Source organism: Akebia trifoliata, chromosome 4, assembly GCF_017979445.1.
Source record: "Akebia trifoliata isolate Shusen 1 chromosome 4, ASM1797944v1, whole genome shotgun sequence".
Taxonomy (NCBI): domain Eukaryota; kingdom Viridiplantae; phylum Streptophyta; class Magnoliopsida; order Ranunculales; family Lardizabalaceae; genus Akebia; species Akebia trifoliata.
The window spans coordinates 21,439,911-21,458,779 of NC_141378.1; the positions used below are offsets into that span (position 1 = coordinate 21,439,911).

The 18,869-nt window shown below is 36.0% G+C and overlaps 1 protein-coding gene across 1 annotated transcript; it reads left to right on the top strand.

The window, feature by feature from the left end:
• Window positions 1-11,259: 11,259 nt before the first annotated feature.
• Window positions 11,260-12,168, top strand: LOC147404453 (early light-induced protein, chloroplastic-like). The gene is made up of 3 exons (XM_086440422.1): window positions 11,260-11,471; window positions 11,560-11,598; window positions 11,693-12,168. The coding sequence occupies exons 1-3, from the start codon at window positions 11,334-11,336 to the stop codon at window positions 11,885-11,887; spliced, it is 372 nt and encodes a 123-aa protein (XP_086296548.1). The 5' UTR covers window positions 11,260-11,333; the 3' UTR covers window positions 11,888-12,168.
• Window positions 12,169-18,869: the final 6,701 nt, after the last annotated feature.

Sequence of the window (18,869 nt, forward strand, 5' to 3'; positions counted from 1 at the left end):
GAGAAACGAGACTCCATGTTTAATAGGATTGTTTAAGTTCCTGTAAACCTTAGCCAAAGTCCGAGAAACGAGACTCCAGCTTTGTTTGAATCATATTGAATTAACAGGGTTGTTTAAGTTCTTTAGCCCGAGAAACTTGGCTACAATAGGCTCAAGTCTGATAAACAGACTCATACTTTTTTCGAACTCTAAAAAAGAATTTCAAATAGGATTTAACGAAGTTCTTACATTGTTATGACTCCAATTAGTTTATTGTTTAACCTTGTCATGATTGTTTTCGTTGCATAAGCACATTTCAATTTTGAATCATTATTGTCAGTGAGAGATGATCTCTGGGACCTGACACATTTTTACTCAATTTCACATAGTACACACACTCACACTTGCACTTTTTAGTGAAAGAGAATTCTTTAAAATTCAAAGATCTGACACTGTCAGTGAAAGCTCGCGCTTGAGGACCTGACAACATTTTTGTTCGGGGAGAGCTTTACGCTCAAGGATCCGAACACCCCGACGAATTGCTAAATCAGGCTGCAAAATGAACTGTCACTAGCTTTGGCATTCGGATATCGCACTATCTACCGAAATAGATTTGCTATCTAGTTTACTTCAACCCTCTGCCAAAGAGGGGCATCTGTAGACATCCCATTTTTGCATCCGCCTGATTAATCAACTCGTCAACCCGATCGCAATGATTCCCAATGATGGATGTGTATTCCATTGCTTTATTTTGTTACTCTATATGTTTCAGAAATCCGGATGAGGTATCTCGAATTGACAAAACCTTAGAAATCACACTACGTTAGGAAAATACGACCCCAGAAATATAGAAATCATCATCTTGCAGACCAAAAAGAAGTTTCACGATAAAAATCACTAAAAATTGACAAAATTATCAAAATACCCCTAACCTCAAAATAACCCTAGAGCCTACGTTACGCATAGGAAAACTCTCTCGAACACATAAAATAACAAATCGGAATCAAATAAATCATTTCGCCAATTTTAACAGAATTCGACAAAATTACGAAAATGCCCCTCATAAAGTTCATGACCATTTCACACAAAATTTTTTATAAATGACACAAACTAATACTTCCATTGATTTCCTTACGAAAAATCGATTCTAAAACATCCTAGAACATTAAAAACCGACTTAAAACGTGAAAGTCCTCTCCGGGGGCAAAACGGTAATTTCACAATTTTCATAATTAAAAAATTCGAAATTAATAAATAAAACATTAAATAATTAAAGTGAAACATTAATGAAATTAATTTAAAATTTTGAACCGAAGAAATCGATCAATCGGGTTTTCAAGTAAAATTGTTGAGGGTTCGTGAGATATTTCTTTAAGGACCCCTCCATTTGGGGGTCCAAAGAATTAAAGATATTTTAGAGGGGGGTTCTCCCAAAATTAAAACTCAATCAAGCAAGACTAAGGTCAATGTATTAAAGTCAATCAAGTGAGACTAAAGTCAAAATTAAAGTCAATTAAGCAAGACTGAAGTCAAGATATTAAAAGTCAATCTATTAAGACTAAAGTCAAAACATTAAAAGTCAATCAAATAAGATCAAAAGTCATAATAGAGTTCTAATTAAATAATAACTCAATCTAATAGAGTTCTAACTTAAAAATAATTCTACCTAAAACAATTCTAATTAAAATACAATTCTACCTAAAACAAGTCTAACTAAAACACAACTCTAATTAAAAGAACTCTAATTAAATACTAACTCTATCCAAATCAACCCCTAAAAACATCTATAAATAGAGGTGCTCACATCCTATTTTCGTATCAAATCATAAACCCTAAGAGAAGTAGGTCTAGAAGCCCCCCTAGCCTCCCATAAACCCTAGTTTTGGAGTCCCAACTCCTTACCTAACATCCCTCCTTCGATTTTAGCCTAAAGAACGCCTAAAAGCCTTCCAAAAACATCCCAAAATCCACAACAAACTTGAAGAGGTCAGATCCAAAAATAAGGAGATACCTTGCCTTGGAGATCCGAAATCAAATCCGGAGACAGAACGAAGCAAGGGAGTACGATACAAGGAGCTATTTTTGTCAGATCTGAGGGAGCAAAATCTTTGCTATTGGAAAGGTATAAAATTTTTTTATTTTTATTTTTATCTAGGTTTTTAGCAATGTGATTTATTTGGAAAGTTAATAGAGACCGACTTTGGCCAGGCGGGGTTGGTGCCTAACATCTTCCAACCCCGTAATGTGAACCCCAGATTCAGTTTTTCTTTAGTAGATTAGTTTCTTTATTCGTTTAGAGTCAGTATCCGATTCCTAGACCGTAATAACTAGGTGGCGACTCCCAAACCTCGAGGGTCAAAAGCGGATCTACGCACCCCGCGGATCGAGGGCGCTTTCAGTAGAGACCGACTTTGGCCGGGCGGGGTTGGTGCCTAACACTTTCCAACCCCGTAATGTGATCCCCGGATTCAGTTTTTTCTGTTCTAGATTAGTTCTTCATCTGTTTAGAGTCATTGATCGGTTCCTAAACCGTAATAACTAGGTGGCGACTCCCAAACCTCAAGGGTCAAAAACGGATCCGCGCACCCCGCGGATCGAGGTTGCTTTCACCGAGTGCTATGAGAACATTTTTTAAAGTTGAATAGCACGTCCTTGGGGCTTGTTTGAAACCATAAATTTCTTTTCTTAGCTTGCACACATAATCATGTCTAGACAAATCTTTAAAACCCGGAGGTTGCATCATGTAAATAATTTCATGCAAATTTCCATGTAAAAGGGCATTGTTTACGTCCATTTGTCTTAGGGGACACCCATTCATGACTGCAATGCTCAGCACAGTCCTTATTGTGGTTGGTTTGACCACTGGGCTAAAAGTTTCTTTATAATCAACTCCAGGACGTTGATTATAGCCCTTTGTAACAAGTCATGCTTTGAATTTATCAACTGAGCCATCGACTTTTCGTTTAACTCTAAACACCCACTTACAACCCACTGGATTACAGTTCTTGGGTGAGGGAATTAAATCCCAAGTACCATGTTGCATGAGAGCGGTTAATTCACTAGACATGGTTGCACGCCATTCAGGGTGAGATACGGCTTGACTCACATATGTTGGTTCTAGAGGTAATGGAAGAGAGTGCTTAGTGACAATGTGCAATTGCTTGGGTTTGAAAATGTTGTTCATGGATCTAGTAGTCATGGAATGGGTTCGGGTTGAGGGGGTTTCATTTGACGTAGAACATTGTGAATCAGTGATAGAAGTAAATGCAAGTTGATGTGAGGATGAAACATGCGGTGCAATAACATTTAAACCAGCATCTAAGTTTGAATTTAGATTCACATCACTTTGATTTTCATGCAATTCACAAGGAATAGGAGTAGAGATATAGGAAGATATACTTGGAGGTTGCGCAGATATGGCGGCAACATGTTCTGAGCTCGACAGTGGTTGTGAGGGGTGACCAGGACTTCGTGAAGGCATAGGAATTGAAGAAGTAGATGGGTTCTGTGTAAGAAAGAAATGGAGATCAGCAGGTGGGATTTCTCTGGAGCTTAGGCCGTGCGTGAGGTTTGGAGAAATTGGGCTGTGCAATTCTGATCCGTTAATGGATCTATGCATTTATATGCATTCTGTGTTTGTGAATACCTAATGAAAATACATGGAATTGATTTTGGTTGTAATTTATGGTTATTTTATGGCCTTGTGAGAGGGTAGCATAAACATCCAAATATTCACAGTTTGAGATAATTTGGTCGTTGACCAAAAAGAACCTCAAACGGAGACTTGTTTTGGAGAATGGGAGTTGGTTGTTGATTTATGAGATAGGTAGCGGTTTGGAATGCATGAGGCCAATAAGATAGAGGCAAGGAAGCATCATGAAGCAAAGTAAGACCCCTCTCTACAAGATGCCGATGACGCCTTTGAGAAACACCATTTTGTTGGGGGGTATAGGGAGTGGTGGTGTAGTGGCTTATACCATGATCCAACAAAAAAAAATTTAAACGTTGAAATTCTCCGCCATTGTCCGAGTACAAACTTTTGATGTTGGACTTAAACCTTGTTTCAACAAGTATTTTAAATTGTGGAAAAATACTAGAAACAAGAGATTTTGTAGACATAGGGTAAAAACACATGTATTTGGTATAATGGTCCACAAAAATGAGATTATATCGTGCGCCATTAAACCCGGTAATGTGAGCGGGACCCCAAACATCAGTGTATATAATTTCAAGCGGAGAATGACTTTGAAAACTTGTGGTGCCAAATGGTTGTTGATGTGCTTTATTTATTGAACAAAAAGTACATGAAGATGGTAACTTATTTGTTTGGGAGTGGAAGAAGCCACCATTGAGTTTGGGAACATGTAGACGACATTCTCACACGCCCCTCTTAGTAGTATCGCCCCCGTGGATCGTTCCTTCAGAAGAAAATAAAGTGGGTGAAATTCAAGAAAACATCATTTTGTTTGGTGAAGTGATGAACGGAAATGAGATTCTTGTGAATATTTGGAACACATAATGTATCATGTAAATGAAAGATTTTTTTAGGTGTGGGTAAAGCTAAAGAATCAATATGTGTAACTGCCAAACCTGTACCATCACCAAGAATGACTTCATCAGTGCCATCATACTCAGAGTGAATTGATAAATTTTGTATATCACCTATGATAATGTGAGAAGCTGTAGAGTCAATTAACCATTTATGTTCTTGACCGTCAGATGTTTTTGCACAATTAACAGTCATTTCAGAAGGATGTAATTGGGGGCAGGCCTTAGCTGTGTGGCCCACTTGATCGCAATACTGGCATTTTGGTTGGTATTGTCTTTGGTTTGAATTGAAGTGGCCCGAATTATTGGTACGCAGTTGATCATGATATGGGCCATTTGAGAAACGATTCTGGCCTTGTTGACGCGAAGACCCTTGACCCTTGTTATTTCCTTTTGGTTGCTGAGTTGCAGAGAAGCCAGAATGATGACTTGTGAAATTCGCAGCAGCCACGAGCTGCTGGATAGCAGCCACGAGCTGCTGGATAGCAGCCTCCATCCTTCGCAAGTAACTCTCGTGCCCAACAAGTAGATCATGGAACTCTTCAAAGGCAATCGATTTTTCTCTAGGAATAGGTGCGGCAATCTCACGAAATTCGGGCCCTAACCCGTTGAGGACATAGAGGGTGATGTCGTCGTCGGAGATTGGGTGATCAATGAGAGCTATCTCATCAGCCAAGCCTTTAACAACATGAAGATAGTCTAAGATTGGGTGGTTTCCACGTTGAATCAAGGTCAATTCTTCCTTGTGTTGCATTGCCCTTGTACACGATTTACTTGCGTACATAGTTGATAATTTTTTCCAGGCTTCATAGGAGGTTTTGGCTGTAGCAATAAGAGGCGTGATTTTTGGGGAAGTAGAAGCAAGGATAGCACTAAGAATTAGCTTATCTTGTCTAACCTAGTGGTGTTTCTTGGCTATAGACGGTAGGGTTCCATCTGAGGAGGGGCAATGCGATTCGCCATTAACGTAATCCATTAAATCGTAGCCAATTAGGAGAGCCTCAAATTGAGCTCGCCATTGGGGAAAAGATGTGGGTGTGAGTTTCTCATTGATCTGAGTTGTGATGTTAAAAACAACAAGAGGAATTTATGAGGAAGAGGTAGGCTGATTTGCGGAAGACAAAAGGATCAAATTCTCGTTGGAGATTTGCTCTGATACCATATAGAAATGTAAATCTTTCTGGAGCTCCCAATGGAAATTTCAGCACACCTTGTATTGATACTTAGGATTGATTTTATACAGACCTTACAAATCTATTTAAGGAATTATACAGCTAAGAAAATAACATATACATCAATTACATATTTTATTTGCTAAAATACAACAATTGCATCAGTTACAAGGCATGATTCTCGGCTTGATTTTTGCTACAGATTGATTCTAGATTTCTTGTTGAGTTTGAATTTGAATTTTATTCTTGCCTTGTGTCACCTTCCTTAATAGAGATTACTTACTTTTATCATCTAACATTGTTGTTTGGGGCTAGTTTCCCAATACAAAATCGTGCAGTTGCAATAATTGCAAATGATGTTTCTTATTTTGGTTTCCTAGCCATGCTCTCTCTTTCCTCTGTAGTTGGGGCTGCATTTATGTTCTATCGATGGTTAATGAATCCAACTGATGAACAAAGAAATCTTTTCTCCTTCGATCCTTAGTTTTGATCCCATAGTGTAACTACTCTCCCCTTTTTTGATTGAGTAAATTAGTTCTTTGCTGCATAATCCTCACATTGTTGCAATGCTGTTGTTAATTTAAATTAGGTACACTGGTCTCCAAGAAACATACCATTTAAATTTAAAACTCACCAACCAGTTGTCAAAAGGACAGTTCAATTGGCGGGCCACCATTTGTCAAAACATCACCACCTAAAACCCCTCCTGCAATGATTGCAGCCTAGAAGACCCATATGACCCACAACTATGCATAGGATCATTTGAAAAAATAGCAGAAGAGTCCATTTTTTTGCTAAAACTTTTAAAATTTATTTGAGGATTTTTTAGACATGAGCTCAATAACACCAATTATGAGAGGATTTAAATCATGAATCAGATTTATTTTTCATAGTTGAGATGAGGTAATGGGGATGCTCTAATCAGATTTATTTGCTAAAAAATGTTCCAAGGTTGTGTTATCCTGTAGAAACTGAAGTTGAAATTAATGTGAGCCATTTTTTTTTTGTTTTTGTTTTTGCTTATTGATGATAATAGTTCTGTGGGTCACGTTGTGATGGTTCCTCTATGGTACAATTTGTGTTAAATCACTCATGTTTGGGTGATATCTCAAAAAAATAGTCTATAAAATCTTTCTGTTAATTCGTGTTAATTTTGTAATTTTATTTTAGGGGTATTTCTGTAGTTCAATTTGTGGAGGCCCTAATTTGAGGGAGGTATCTCAAAAAAAGAAAACAAAAAACAGCATGTAAAATTTTCTGAATGCCAACAACCAAAATAACATTAACAATAGATGCTAAATAGAGAACTTGGTAGGTTGAGTTGATTAGCTACTCAGAAAGCAATGTATTACCAGAACAACCCAAGGCCTTTTTATGGGGAGAAAAGGTGGCAAAAGGGCTTCAACAAACAAATGTCTAATGTGTATTGAGTTAAAAAAAACAAAAGAATAAGCCTGAATATATAGTATAGGAGCTACTTCTACATAGAGAGATTCAATAGAAATTGGATCATTACCTTAACTTCATTATAGGGAATGGATGGGTATCATGTTACCCTGTACTCCACTGACATTAGATATGTCGATGAAATGGAAACAACATATGAATCTTCAATCTTCAAGCCGTTTAGCAAAACTTACAAGCAGAAAGTCACAACTTTAGAGAGAACATCACAAAAGTAGACCTTGAGCTGCCCAACCAACAGTAATTTTGATCGTGGAAGAATAATCACAAAAGTAGATCCTCAGCATCCCTAACAACAGAATGTATGATTGTGGAAGACTTGGACTAAGCTTCAAATGAAGACGAAGATGATTTGGAATGCTGCCACCAAAGATTTACTATATGATGGACGGTTGTGATCAACATTTACTACATTCCAACCAAATAGACAATTACTTCAATACAACTAGCAAAAAAAACATGAAACAACACCACCAACACAGGTAAAAACCAATTAAATAACTTCAATAGAAATTGCTTGACATGTCAAAAAATCGTAGTAACGCGTCATACAGATTATAAATAAAAATTGCTTGACATGTACTAAACTTACTCAGTATGTGCTGGGTTCGTCCATTTGTTCCATACTTCTATTTTATGGTTTAATTTTTTTTTTCCTTGGTATGTTTATAGTGATCGTTTATAGTGCAATCTGTCTAGACCTCTGAAATTTAGCTTGTGGAGTGTGTTTTATTTAGGTTGCTTGCATATGAGAAAGTTGAATCTGTAAAATCAAAGGAAGCAGCTCAGTAGAGGAGTCATACAAAGAAAAGCTGATTTTCTTTTAGATGGTTCGTGTGAACGCAAGCTTCTTCTCTTCTCTTGAAATTGAATCTTCTTCTTCAAGGCTTCAAAGGTCATTTCCATTTCTTGTATACATTTCTTCTTTGCTTCTTCTCCGAGCATTCTGCTTGTAGTTATATTTATTTTAGACAACTTATTTCATATGCTTTTTTAAATATCAGGCGTACTTCCTCTGAAGATGACTCTGACAGGAATGATTATGAGGGATCATAGTTGACAAAGGAAAGACTAACAAATGAAGAATGACATGCAATTAATAAGTTACTGAGTTATCACCCTAATGAGGATTTGAATTTTTCTTCAAGAAGGGGTATGCAGAATATGGTACAATTTGTGGTAAACATCTCTATCGGCCAGGCTACTGCAAGAATCATCAGCAACAACCAGACTAAGATTCTTTGTGGTAGATTTGAACAACTTCATGTCACCACCAAGTTTTATCATCGTAACACCCATCGTGATGTTTCATTGAGATTTTATGGCTTATATGCTCCAAAAGGTTCACTCGCACAGGTTTGTTTGCAACATAATATCCTTATATTTGTCTTTTTTTTTTTTCTCCTTAGTGCATTCCTTTTCTGATATTGTTTGTTGAACAACATGAATTCAGAGAGTCAGCAGTGAGCGGAAGGTGAATGCTTTAGTTGCCACTTTTATGCACTCACCTATTGGAGAGAATGTGGACTGGCGGCTTTCGACTAGCTACAATTGCTCCATGCTATGTCATGGTGTTTTTTTTTAAACTTGGCTATTTTTTTATTGGATTGCTATTGAGAAACACATGAATGAATTTTCAATCTTCCCTCCCTATGGTGTATATGCTTTTTCCTGCATGTGTGTTTTTTTTTTGGTGGGCTTATTCCCCTCCTCTTTGGTTAGAAGAGGAGGGGACATGACCTGGGAAACCCTTCCGGACGGTATTATCCATTATTTTTGTTTTTATCCTGGGACAAGGCACTTAGGTGCAGTTACAGTCTAAAGTGAACGTTTTGGAACACTATGAATGTTTTTGTTCTGTATGTTTCCATTTTTGTATTCGGAGAAATGTGAAAGAATGCAATGACAAGGGATTTAATCTCTTTTTTTTCCCACTAAAGTATCGGGTTTTGCTTTTGATTTGAAGGATTGAAAGTTCACATGTTGAAAGAAACAATTTATTTGTTTCAATTTTAATGAATTAAGACTTTTTATTTGGATGTCAAGCTTTGGAATGTGAAAATGTGAATTTGTTATACTTGTATAATATATGATTAGTTTCCATAGACAAACTTCTAGACAAAGTGTTGTCCTATATAGGCTAAAAGTTTTGGAATGGCCTAGTTTTTTGTGAGATGATCTCTATAGTGACAAAATCATCCTCACAAAAAAAATCATCCCATTCTGAAATTTCTAACCCTATTTTATAAGTTGAAGAATCATGGACCGTCAATTTTTACCATTAGTTTGTAACCACTTTTCATGGGATTATCTCCATCCTCAAAAAAAATCAACCCATTCCGAACTTTTTAGCCATATATCTTTACTTTCTCTCTTATTACAGATATATATGAGAATGTGGGAGGTCAGACAGGGGTGCAGATACCCCCATTTTCCATTTTTAAAAATAGACCTATTGCAGCGGATATTAATAGCCGCCGCTACATGTAGTATATTCTATTTATTAAAAATAGACCTATAGCAGCGGATATTAATATCCGCCACTAAATGTAGTATATTTTTTATTATTAACAATTGATCTATTGAAGCGGATTTTCGTATCCGCTGCTATATGTGTTATATTTTATTTAAAAATTGAACTATTGCAGCGGATCTTAATATCTGCCACTATATGTAGTATATTTAATTTTTTTTTAAATTGACCTATGGTAGCGGAGATTAATATCCGCCGCTATATGTATTATATTCTATTTGTTAATAAATTGACCTATGGCAACGGGTATTTATATCCGCTGCTAAAGATAGTACTTGCAACAGCAGAACCGGTTATCCGCTGCTAAATTTAGCAACCTAGGCAACAACGACGGATTCTGGTTCCGCTGCTCATTCGTCGCTATAGCCTTTACTGACGGAAAAAATACCTTATAACGGCGAAAAAATTAGCCGCTGTAGATAAAAAATGTTGAAGTGTGTTTTAACCCCCTCACTCTCTCATCTATTTAACTTCTCCTCGTATTTTTTCTTAATCGCCCTTCTCCAAAGACTTGATCATTCCTTCCCAAACCTTCAAAACCACTTCCTTGGTAAAGTCGAATTTGAGATCATAAAAATCCAATGCCCAAAACCCCTTTCTTTTTTTAGAGCACAAAACAACTTCCACTTAGCTAAATGAAATTTCTTCTTCCCATACTTCTCATTCCACAAGAATTTTCTTATCAATTTTTTTAACCATTCTTCGACATACCTACGAATGGAGAACAAATATAGGTGGTATATCAAAATGCTTGTAATTGTGCTTTTAATCAGAGTTAGTTTCTCTCCCTTAGACAGATATTCTGCTTTCCAAGAACATGTTTTTTTTTCTATCCTTCCAACCACTGAATCCCAAATAGCCTTGGTCCTATGTGTTGTTCCTAATAGAAAACCAAGATAATTCGTTGGTAAGTGATCCTTCTGGCAACCAAACATTGTAGCCCACTTAAGAAGTTTTGGAACCTCTCCTACCCCAAACATTTTGGACCTACTTAGATTGATTCATAGCCCATAAATGACCTTGATACAATATAACACACCCCTCAAGAATTTTACTTGATGTATTGAGGCATCTAAGATGACCAAGGTATCATTTTGCAAATTGTAGGTGCAACACTTATAGACCATCTACCCACTATGGAAGTTAGACAAGACTACTAGATTGGATTTTCTTATCAATAGTCTACCCAACGCCTATGCCACAATGACAAACGACATAGGTGATAGGGGATCACCTTGCCTCCAACCTCAGAAACTCTTAAAGTAATCAACTGGACTCCCACGGACCAGGATTGACAAAGATGTTGGATGCACGCACTTGATGCATGCCAAATTAGTCACACTTCAAGGAATTGAAGCTTAAAATATCTTTTTTTTCAAAATTTTCTGAACTGTGACTTACGTGGCATGTATTGAACTGTGGGAGTTTCCTCCACCCAGGGTGCAAACGATCTAGATTCTTAGTAGTTAATGTGAAGCCACGTCCATGTTGCCTTAAATGCGACGTGGACGGACTTATAACCATCACACAACTTGCCTTTGATACCTATAAATAGAGCTTCTAGAGTTACTTAACTCATAACTTGAGAACTCTCGTACACTTCGTCCTACCATATTATTCTACTTTCAGAAATTCAAATGGCTTCATCAGCATCTGTGCAATCCATCTTCTCAAGCAGCATGACACATGTCATGCATAGAAGCAGTAAGCCAAACCTAACACTCCCATCCACATTCGTGCCAAGTCAGAAAAGAACAGTTCGTTGCATGGCTGAGGTATTGTAGATTATAAACTACTTTTCGTTATATTTCATGGGAAATGATTCCCTGCATCTAACGGTTGAGAAATGATTTATCTGTGCAGCCAAGAGTAACACAAACTCCTCCTCCCCCTAAACCAAAGGTAGGTAGTAATAGAATCACTTTTACAAAGCACTTGTCAAGGCTTTCCAAAAGCACTTTTAAGTGACTTATGTTCTGTACAACTCTGCGTGCAGGATAGCAAGAAGTTTTTGGATGTGTTTGAATTCAGTGGGCCCGCACCAGAGAGGATAAACGGTAGACTTGCGATGATTGGATTTGTTGCTGCGATGGCTGTTGAGGTAACGAAAGGTGAAGATGTGGCAGCACAGTTGGCTAATGGAGGGATACCGTGGTTCTTAGGGACGACTGTGGTCCTGTCCCTGGCCTAGTTGATACCTTTGTTGCAAGGTATTAGTGTGGAATCCAAATCAGATGGAGTGATGACTTCTGATGCAGAAATGTGGAACAGTAGATTTGCGATGTTGGGTTTGGTGGCATTGGTCTTCACTGAGTTTGTGAAGGGTGGGGCCCTTGTGTAAGGGCCCACATCACCTCTAATGTGTTTAATCATGATTAAAGTTTTTGTATGATTGTACGAAGTTGGAAAGTATAATTCTCCTCTAATCTAAATAATAGGTATTTGTTTACGTATGTATACTTTACTTAGCTTGTTATAACTTACAAGAGAGAAGAATAGAAATGAAAATTTCACTTTAAAGTTTATACCAATTATTTCTCTCTTCATGATAAAATCTCATAGAAATAAGAGATCTGCTATTGGGAACCCAAGTTTTACTTATTACAATCCAATTTCTTAAATTATTTTCATACCCCAGTTAAAGATTAAAACACTCTTCAAACATTATAAAGGTTTACTTATTACACTCTTCAAATTATAATCTCAACATCACATAACATTACACTCGCTTTGAACAATTTCAGAACTTGTTTACAATCATGATTTTGTTCATTTAAAATCCTAAATCGTAAAATAGAAATCTTAAAAAAAAAGTTTTATTGGCACCCCAACATTTTCTTAAAATTGGGTAATTATAAAAGCACCCCATGAATTAATAAGGACAACCCACACCGTAGCCGATTTTTTTTGTAAATCAGTTTTGTAATTCTATTAAAACTGATTTACCAAAAAAAAAAAAAATGGATGATTTACGATTCACGAAATTGTTTTGATGGGATTAGAAGTTTCAGAATAGATTGATTTTTGGTGAGGATGATCTCCTCATCATAAAGATCATCTTCATCAAAATCAGCTTATTTTGAAACTTTTAACCCATATAAGACAAAACAATTTGGCTATGGTGTAGGTTACCTTATTAATTTGGGTACTAGTTTTATAATTACCCTTTAAAATTTTTATTAATACAAATCCTTTTAATAGTCATATTATTTGTATATATTCCGCAAATACATTTTAAATGTATATATATGTATATTTTTTTATTTTTATTATGCAGTAGCAATTTTATAAAGAATTCTTTATCGGGTACACCCAAGAACCAAATACTGTCTATTTGCATATACACCCTAAAGTTGAAATAATTTCCCCCTCAAACCTTGTTTTACTAAAATAATAAATAAATAAATAAATAACCACCCCAATATGTTAATTATGATCTCGTAATAAGAAGACTCATTTTCTTGAAAAACTCTCTTATTTCTCTCCAACCATATCCCCCAACACACCGTTGAAGGTAGGATACTCCACAAGATCTTCTTTCTCCCAACAAACATAACTAGGTCCCAACTTTGAAGAAAAGACAAGATCTAATTCGAACACAACTAACTTAAGTCAAAGAGTAAAAATAAGTGGTCCCATCTGGACGAGGATATCGGGCAATGCAACAAGATGTGGGCCAAAGACTCCCCACTTGATTTATACAAAAAAACAAAAGTTTTGGGTTATAAAACATCTTTTAATAAAGTGATCTAGAGTAAGAATTCTGACATGGGACGCCAACTAAATGAGGAACACATGAGATGGCATTTTTGTGGCCTAAATAAATAAGAAGAGAAATACAACAAAAGGGAGTAGAATCCAACAAAGCAGAGAAAAAAGATTTCACAGAAAATTAGTTACCTTTGGTACAAATCCACTCCTGCCTATCTAACCCTAATAGCTATCTTGGATTGATCTAAAGCTAATTAGTTAAATTTGCGAGGTCCTAGATCTCTCAGTCGTTGAAAACCCTCATAAAATCCCAAATTCCATGAGGGACCACTCCTAGTAAGGTTCAAGAAGATTGCAACCGGCAAATTCTTTATCCTTGACAAAGTGTAAAGCTGTGGGAATTGAAGGTAAAGAGGTATAGTGCCACACCACCAATCCTCCAAAATTTTTATTTTGTTATCCCTCCCCAAGCAAGCCTGTAAAAATGATCGTAAACCACAAACGTAACTAGCAAATAAGTAAAAAATGCAACATTAGGTATAGCCTGGAGGCAACTTTGTTGATATAATATTGAGATTACACGGTGTAACACATAGGTGTGTTAAAAAGTAATAGATGATCCTATGACACGCGGGACTCCACGTACCTTGGCTCGAGGGCTTCAATCAATGTGGCTGTAGGCCGAGGATTGGGAAGCACACGAAAGATATTTTAACCTCCTCACTCTCTCATCTATTTAACTTCTCCTCGTATTTTTTCTTAATCGCCCTTCTCCAAAGACTTGATCATTCCTTCCTAAACCTTCACAACCACTTCCTAAGTAAAGTCGAATTTGAGATCATAAAAATCCAATGTCCAAAACCCCTTTCTTTTTTTAGAGCACAAATCAACTTCCACTTAGCTAAATGAAATTTCTTATTCTCATACTTGTCATTCCACAGGAATTCTCTAATCAATTTTTTTAACCGTTCTTCGACATACCTACGAATGGAGAACAAATATAGGTGGTATATCAAAATGCTTGCAATTGTGCTTTTAATCAGAGTTAGTTTCCCTCCCTTAGACAGATATTCTACTTTCCAAGGACATAGTTTTTTTTTCTATCCTTTCAACCATCGATTCCCAAATAGCCATAGTCCTATGTGTTGTTCCTAATAAAAAACCAAGATAATTCGTTGGTAAGTGATCCTTCTGGCAACCAAACATTTTGGCCCACTTAAGAAGTTTTGAAACCTCTCCTACCCCAAACATTTTGGACTTAGATTGATTCGTAGCCCATAAATGACCTTGATACAATATAACACACCCCTCAAGAATTTTACTTGATGTATTGAGGCATCTAAGATGACCAAGGTATCATTTTGCAAATTGTAGGTGCAACATTTATAGACCATCTACCCACTATGGAAGTCAGACAAGGCTGCTACATTGGATTTTCTTATCAATAGTCTACCCAACGCCTATGCCACAATGACAAATGACATAGGTGATAGGGGATCACCTTGCCTCAAGCCTCAGAAACTCTTAAAGTAACCAAATGGACTCCCATTGACTAAGATTGAGAAAGATGTTGAATGCACGCACTTTAAAGCCCAACCAATCAACTTCTCTCCAAAACTCATGCAATGTTACATGTATCTCAAGAAATCCCAACTCACATGATCATATGCTTTTTACATATCAATTTTGCAGACCAAGCCTTTTTCCCCTTCCTTTAAACAAAAGTCTATAAACTCATGAAAGATCACTAACTTAAATACTTAATTACCTCTTGTGCGGCTAACAAACACATTGATAACCTTCCCCTTGTCATTCTTTATCAAAGCCTCTTGGCCTCCAAAAATACCTCGTAGAGAATCATTGGTGTTTAGTTGTCAAGATCCCAACAGAGGGGCTACCCACTTGCATGGCAGAAGAGAAAGTTGTTGAAATAGCTAATTAATCAAAGAGAAAGTTAACTCATGGGCTTATGTGAAAGGTACGCAAATCCAATGGCTAAGAATTTCTAATCAAATTAATTTTTTTGTGGTTTACAAAAGACCGTGGACCTATATGATTAGCTCAATACATGGGAAGTTCACTCATGAGACTAATTATACAGGTCATTATAATCTAGTTCTCCAATCTATCGGCTGAAAATTACTAATCAGACTGACTTTGTTTGTATGTTTACAAGGAATGATTTTTTGCTTGTAGCGCCCGTTTGACATGTGGCGTAAATGACATTAGCTATAAAGAGAAAATTTCTCTCTCCTCCCTGCTCATCCTCTGCCCACAAATTTAAATTTTAAGATTTAAAATCTTAAAATAGGTTATTGAGACCACATGGTTATTGAGTACCCAAACATAAAATTAAAATTCAACAATGAAAAATAAGGTTAATGCTTTTCCTTTTTGTTAAAAGAAAAATCATAGAATTTTGTCCTCTACAACCCGTGACATCGGATCATGTTTTTGAAAGGCATTTATGCCACATGTCAACTGGATTGTGAGCAAAAAAACTCCCGTTTAAAACATGGGTAAAAAGCACAAACATGAGCTGGGAAACTTTGAAGTATATTCTCCTACTTAGGGGTAGTTTTTTACCCATGTATATAATCATGAGAGGGCACTTAATGTAAAGAAAATTTTCGTAGAAGATTATATATAATGAGTTGTGCTGGAGTAACATTGAAATGTAAATCGATTCTCACATTATTGATGTGGAGGTGTGCACAAGACCATAGATTTTTTACTCGTATCTCATTGAAAAACATTTATGGTTTCATACATACATCCACACAACGATGTGAGAATCAATGTACATTTTAATGTTGAATAATGATGAATGCACACGGTTTTTTGTACGCCCCTAATGTGGCAAGGGCACAGAACCGCAAATCTTTTTTCCTGTGTATCCCAAAGAAAAAGATCTATGATTTGTGCCCTTGCCACATCAGCCACGTACAAAAAACTAGGGGTGCACATTGGATTGGGTAAATCCGAGATCCGAACCAATCCGAAGCTTTTGGATTGGATTGGTTCGGATTAAACACACACACGGTTCGGGTACGGATCGAAGAAAAAAAATCCGATTAATTTGGTTCGGTTCCGGATTAGGATATAATAGAACCGAACCAATCCGAAAACCGAACCAATTATATATATATATATAATTATTTAAAAAATAAAAATTTTGATTTTTTATTTCTTTCTTCATCTTCCTTTTAATTTTTTTATTATCCCAAAGTCCACGTTTAAAAAAAGTCCTACTTGTTTTAAAGGTTTGAAGATTGGAGAATATAGAATGCTTGGATTGAGGAAGAAGGTATTTATCTTCAATAAGTATGAGAACCGAGAACCGATCCGAACCAATCCGAACCAAAATTGGATTGGATTGGTTCGGTTTCAAATTTGTAGAACCGATCATGTTTGGTTCGGTTCCAATTTTGCCAAAATCCGAACCAATCCGAACCATGTGCACCCCTACAAAAAACCACGTGCATTCGTCACGACTCTTTAATGTTACTTCAGCATTTTCCTTATATAATTGATATGTTTATGTTACTTCAGCATTTTCCTTATATAATTTGTTTGCGTATGTATACTTTACTAGCTTGTTGTAAGAGAGAAAAGAATAGAAATGAAAATTTTCACCTTTATTATTTCTGTTCATGATAAAAACTCAAAGAATAAGAGATCTGCTATTGGGAACTTATTACAACCCAATTTCTTAAATTATTTTCATACCCCAGTTAAAGATTAAAACACTCTTCAAACATTATAAAGGTTTACTTATTACACTCTTCAAATTATAATCTCAACATACATAACATAACATTACACTCGCTTCGAAAAATTTCAGAACTTGTTTTACAATCATGATTTTGTTCATTTAAAATCCTAAATCCGAAAAATAAATATCTAAAAAAAAAAAGCTTTATTGGCACCCCAACTTTTACTTATTTTCTTTTTCTTATAAGTAGTATCTATAAGAAATATTACCATTTAAAATTGGGAAATTATAAAAGCACCCCATGAATTACTAAGGGCAATCCACACCATAGCCAAATTTTTTGTAAAATAGTTTTGTAATCCTATCAAAATCGATATATAAAAAAAAATGAATGATTTACCGTTCCTGAACTTGTTTTGATTGGGTTAGAAGTTTTAGAATAGGCTGATTTTTGGTGAGGATGATTTCCTCATCATAGAGATCATCTTCACCAAAATCAACTCATTTTTAAACTTTTAACCTATATAAGACAAAACTGTGTAGTGCTTTTATAATTACCCTTTCAAATTTGCATTCATACAAATCCTTTCAATAGTTATATTATTTGTATATATTCTGTAAATACATATATATATATATATTATTATTATTATTATTATTATGCTGTAACAATTTTATAAAGAATTATTTATCGGGTAGACCCAAAAACCAAGTACTTTCTATTTATATATACACCCTAATGTTGAAATAATTGCCCCCACAAACCTTGTTTTACTAAAATAAAAAATAAAAATAAATAAATAACCACCCCCAATATGCTAATTATGGTCTCCGAAAAAGAATACTCATTTTATTGAAAAAACTCTCTTATTTCTCTCCAACTAAATCCCCCAACACACCGCTAAAGGTAAGATACTCCACGGGATCTTCCTTCTACCAACGAACATAATTAGGTCCCAATTTTGAAGAAAAGACAAGATCTAATTTGAACACAACTAACTTAAGTCAAAGAGTAAAAATAAGTGGTCCCAAATGGACGAGGATAACGGGCATTGCAACAAGATGTGGGCAACGGACTCCCCACTTGATTTACACAAAGAACAAAAGTTTGGAGTTACAAAACAACCTTTAATGAGATGATCTAGAGTAAGAATTCTGACATGGGATGCCAACTAAATGAAGAACACATTAGATGGCATTTTTGTAGCCTAAATAAGTGAGGAAAGGAATACAATAAAAGGGAATGGAATCCAACAAAGCAGAAAAAAAAAAAAAAAGATTTCACAGAAAAAGCAGTTACCTTTGGTACAAATCCACTCCCACCTATCTAATCCTAATAGCTCCCTTGAGTTGATCTCAAGCTGGTTAGTTAAGTTTACGAGCTCATAGATCTCTCAGTCATTGAATACCCTCCTAAAAAATCAAATTCCATGAAGGATCACTCTCAGTGAGGTTCAAGAAAACTGTAATTGGTAAATTCTTCTTCCTTGACAAAGTGTAAAGCCGTGGGAATTGAAGGCAAAGAAGTATAGCGCCATACCACCAATCCTCCCAAATTTTGATATTGTTGCCCCTCCCCACTCTGAATCTAATAAATTTCCTAAATTCTGAGCACAATCTCATGACCTTCTTCTAGATGTTGCACACGAAAGATGTTTTAACCTTCTCACTCTCCCATCCATTTAACTTCTCCCTGTATTTTTTCTAAATCACCCTTCTCCAAAGACTTAATCATTCCTTCCCAAAC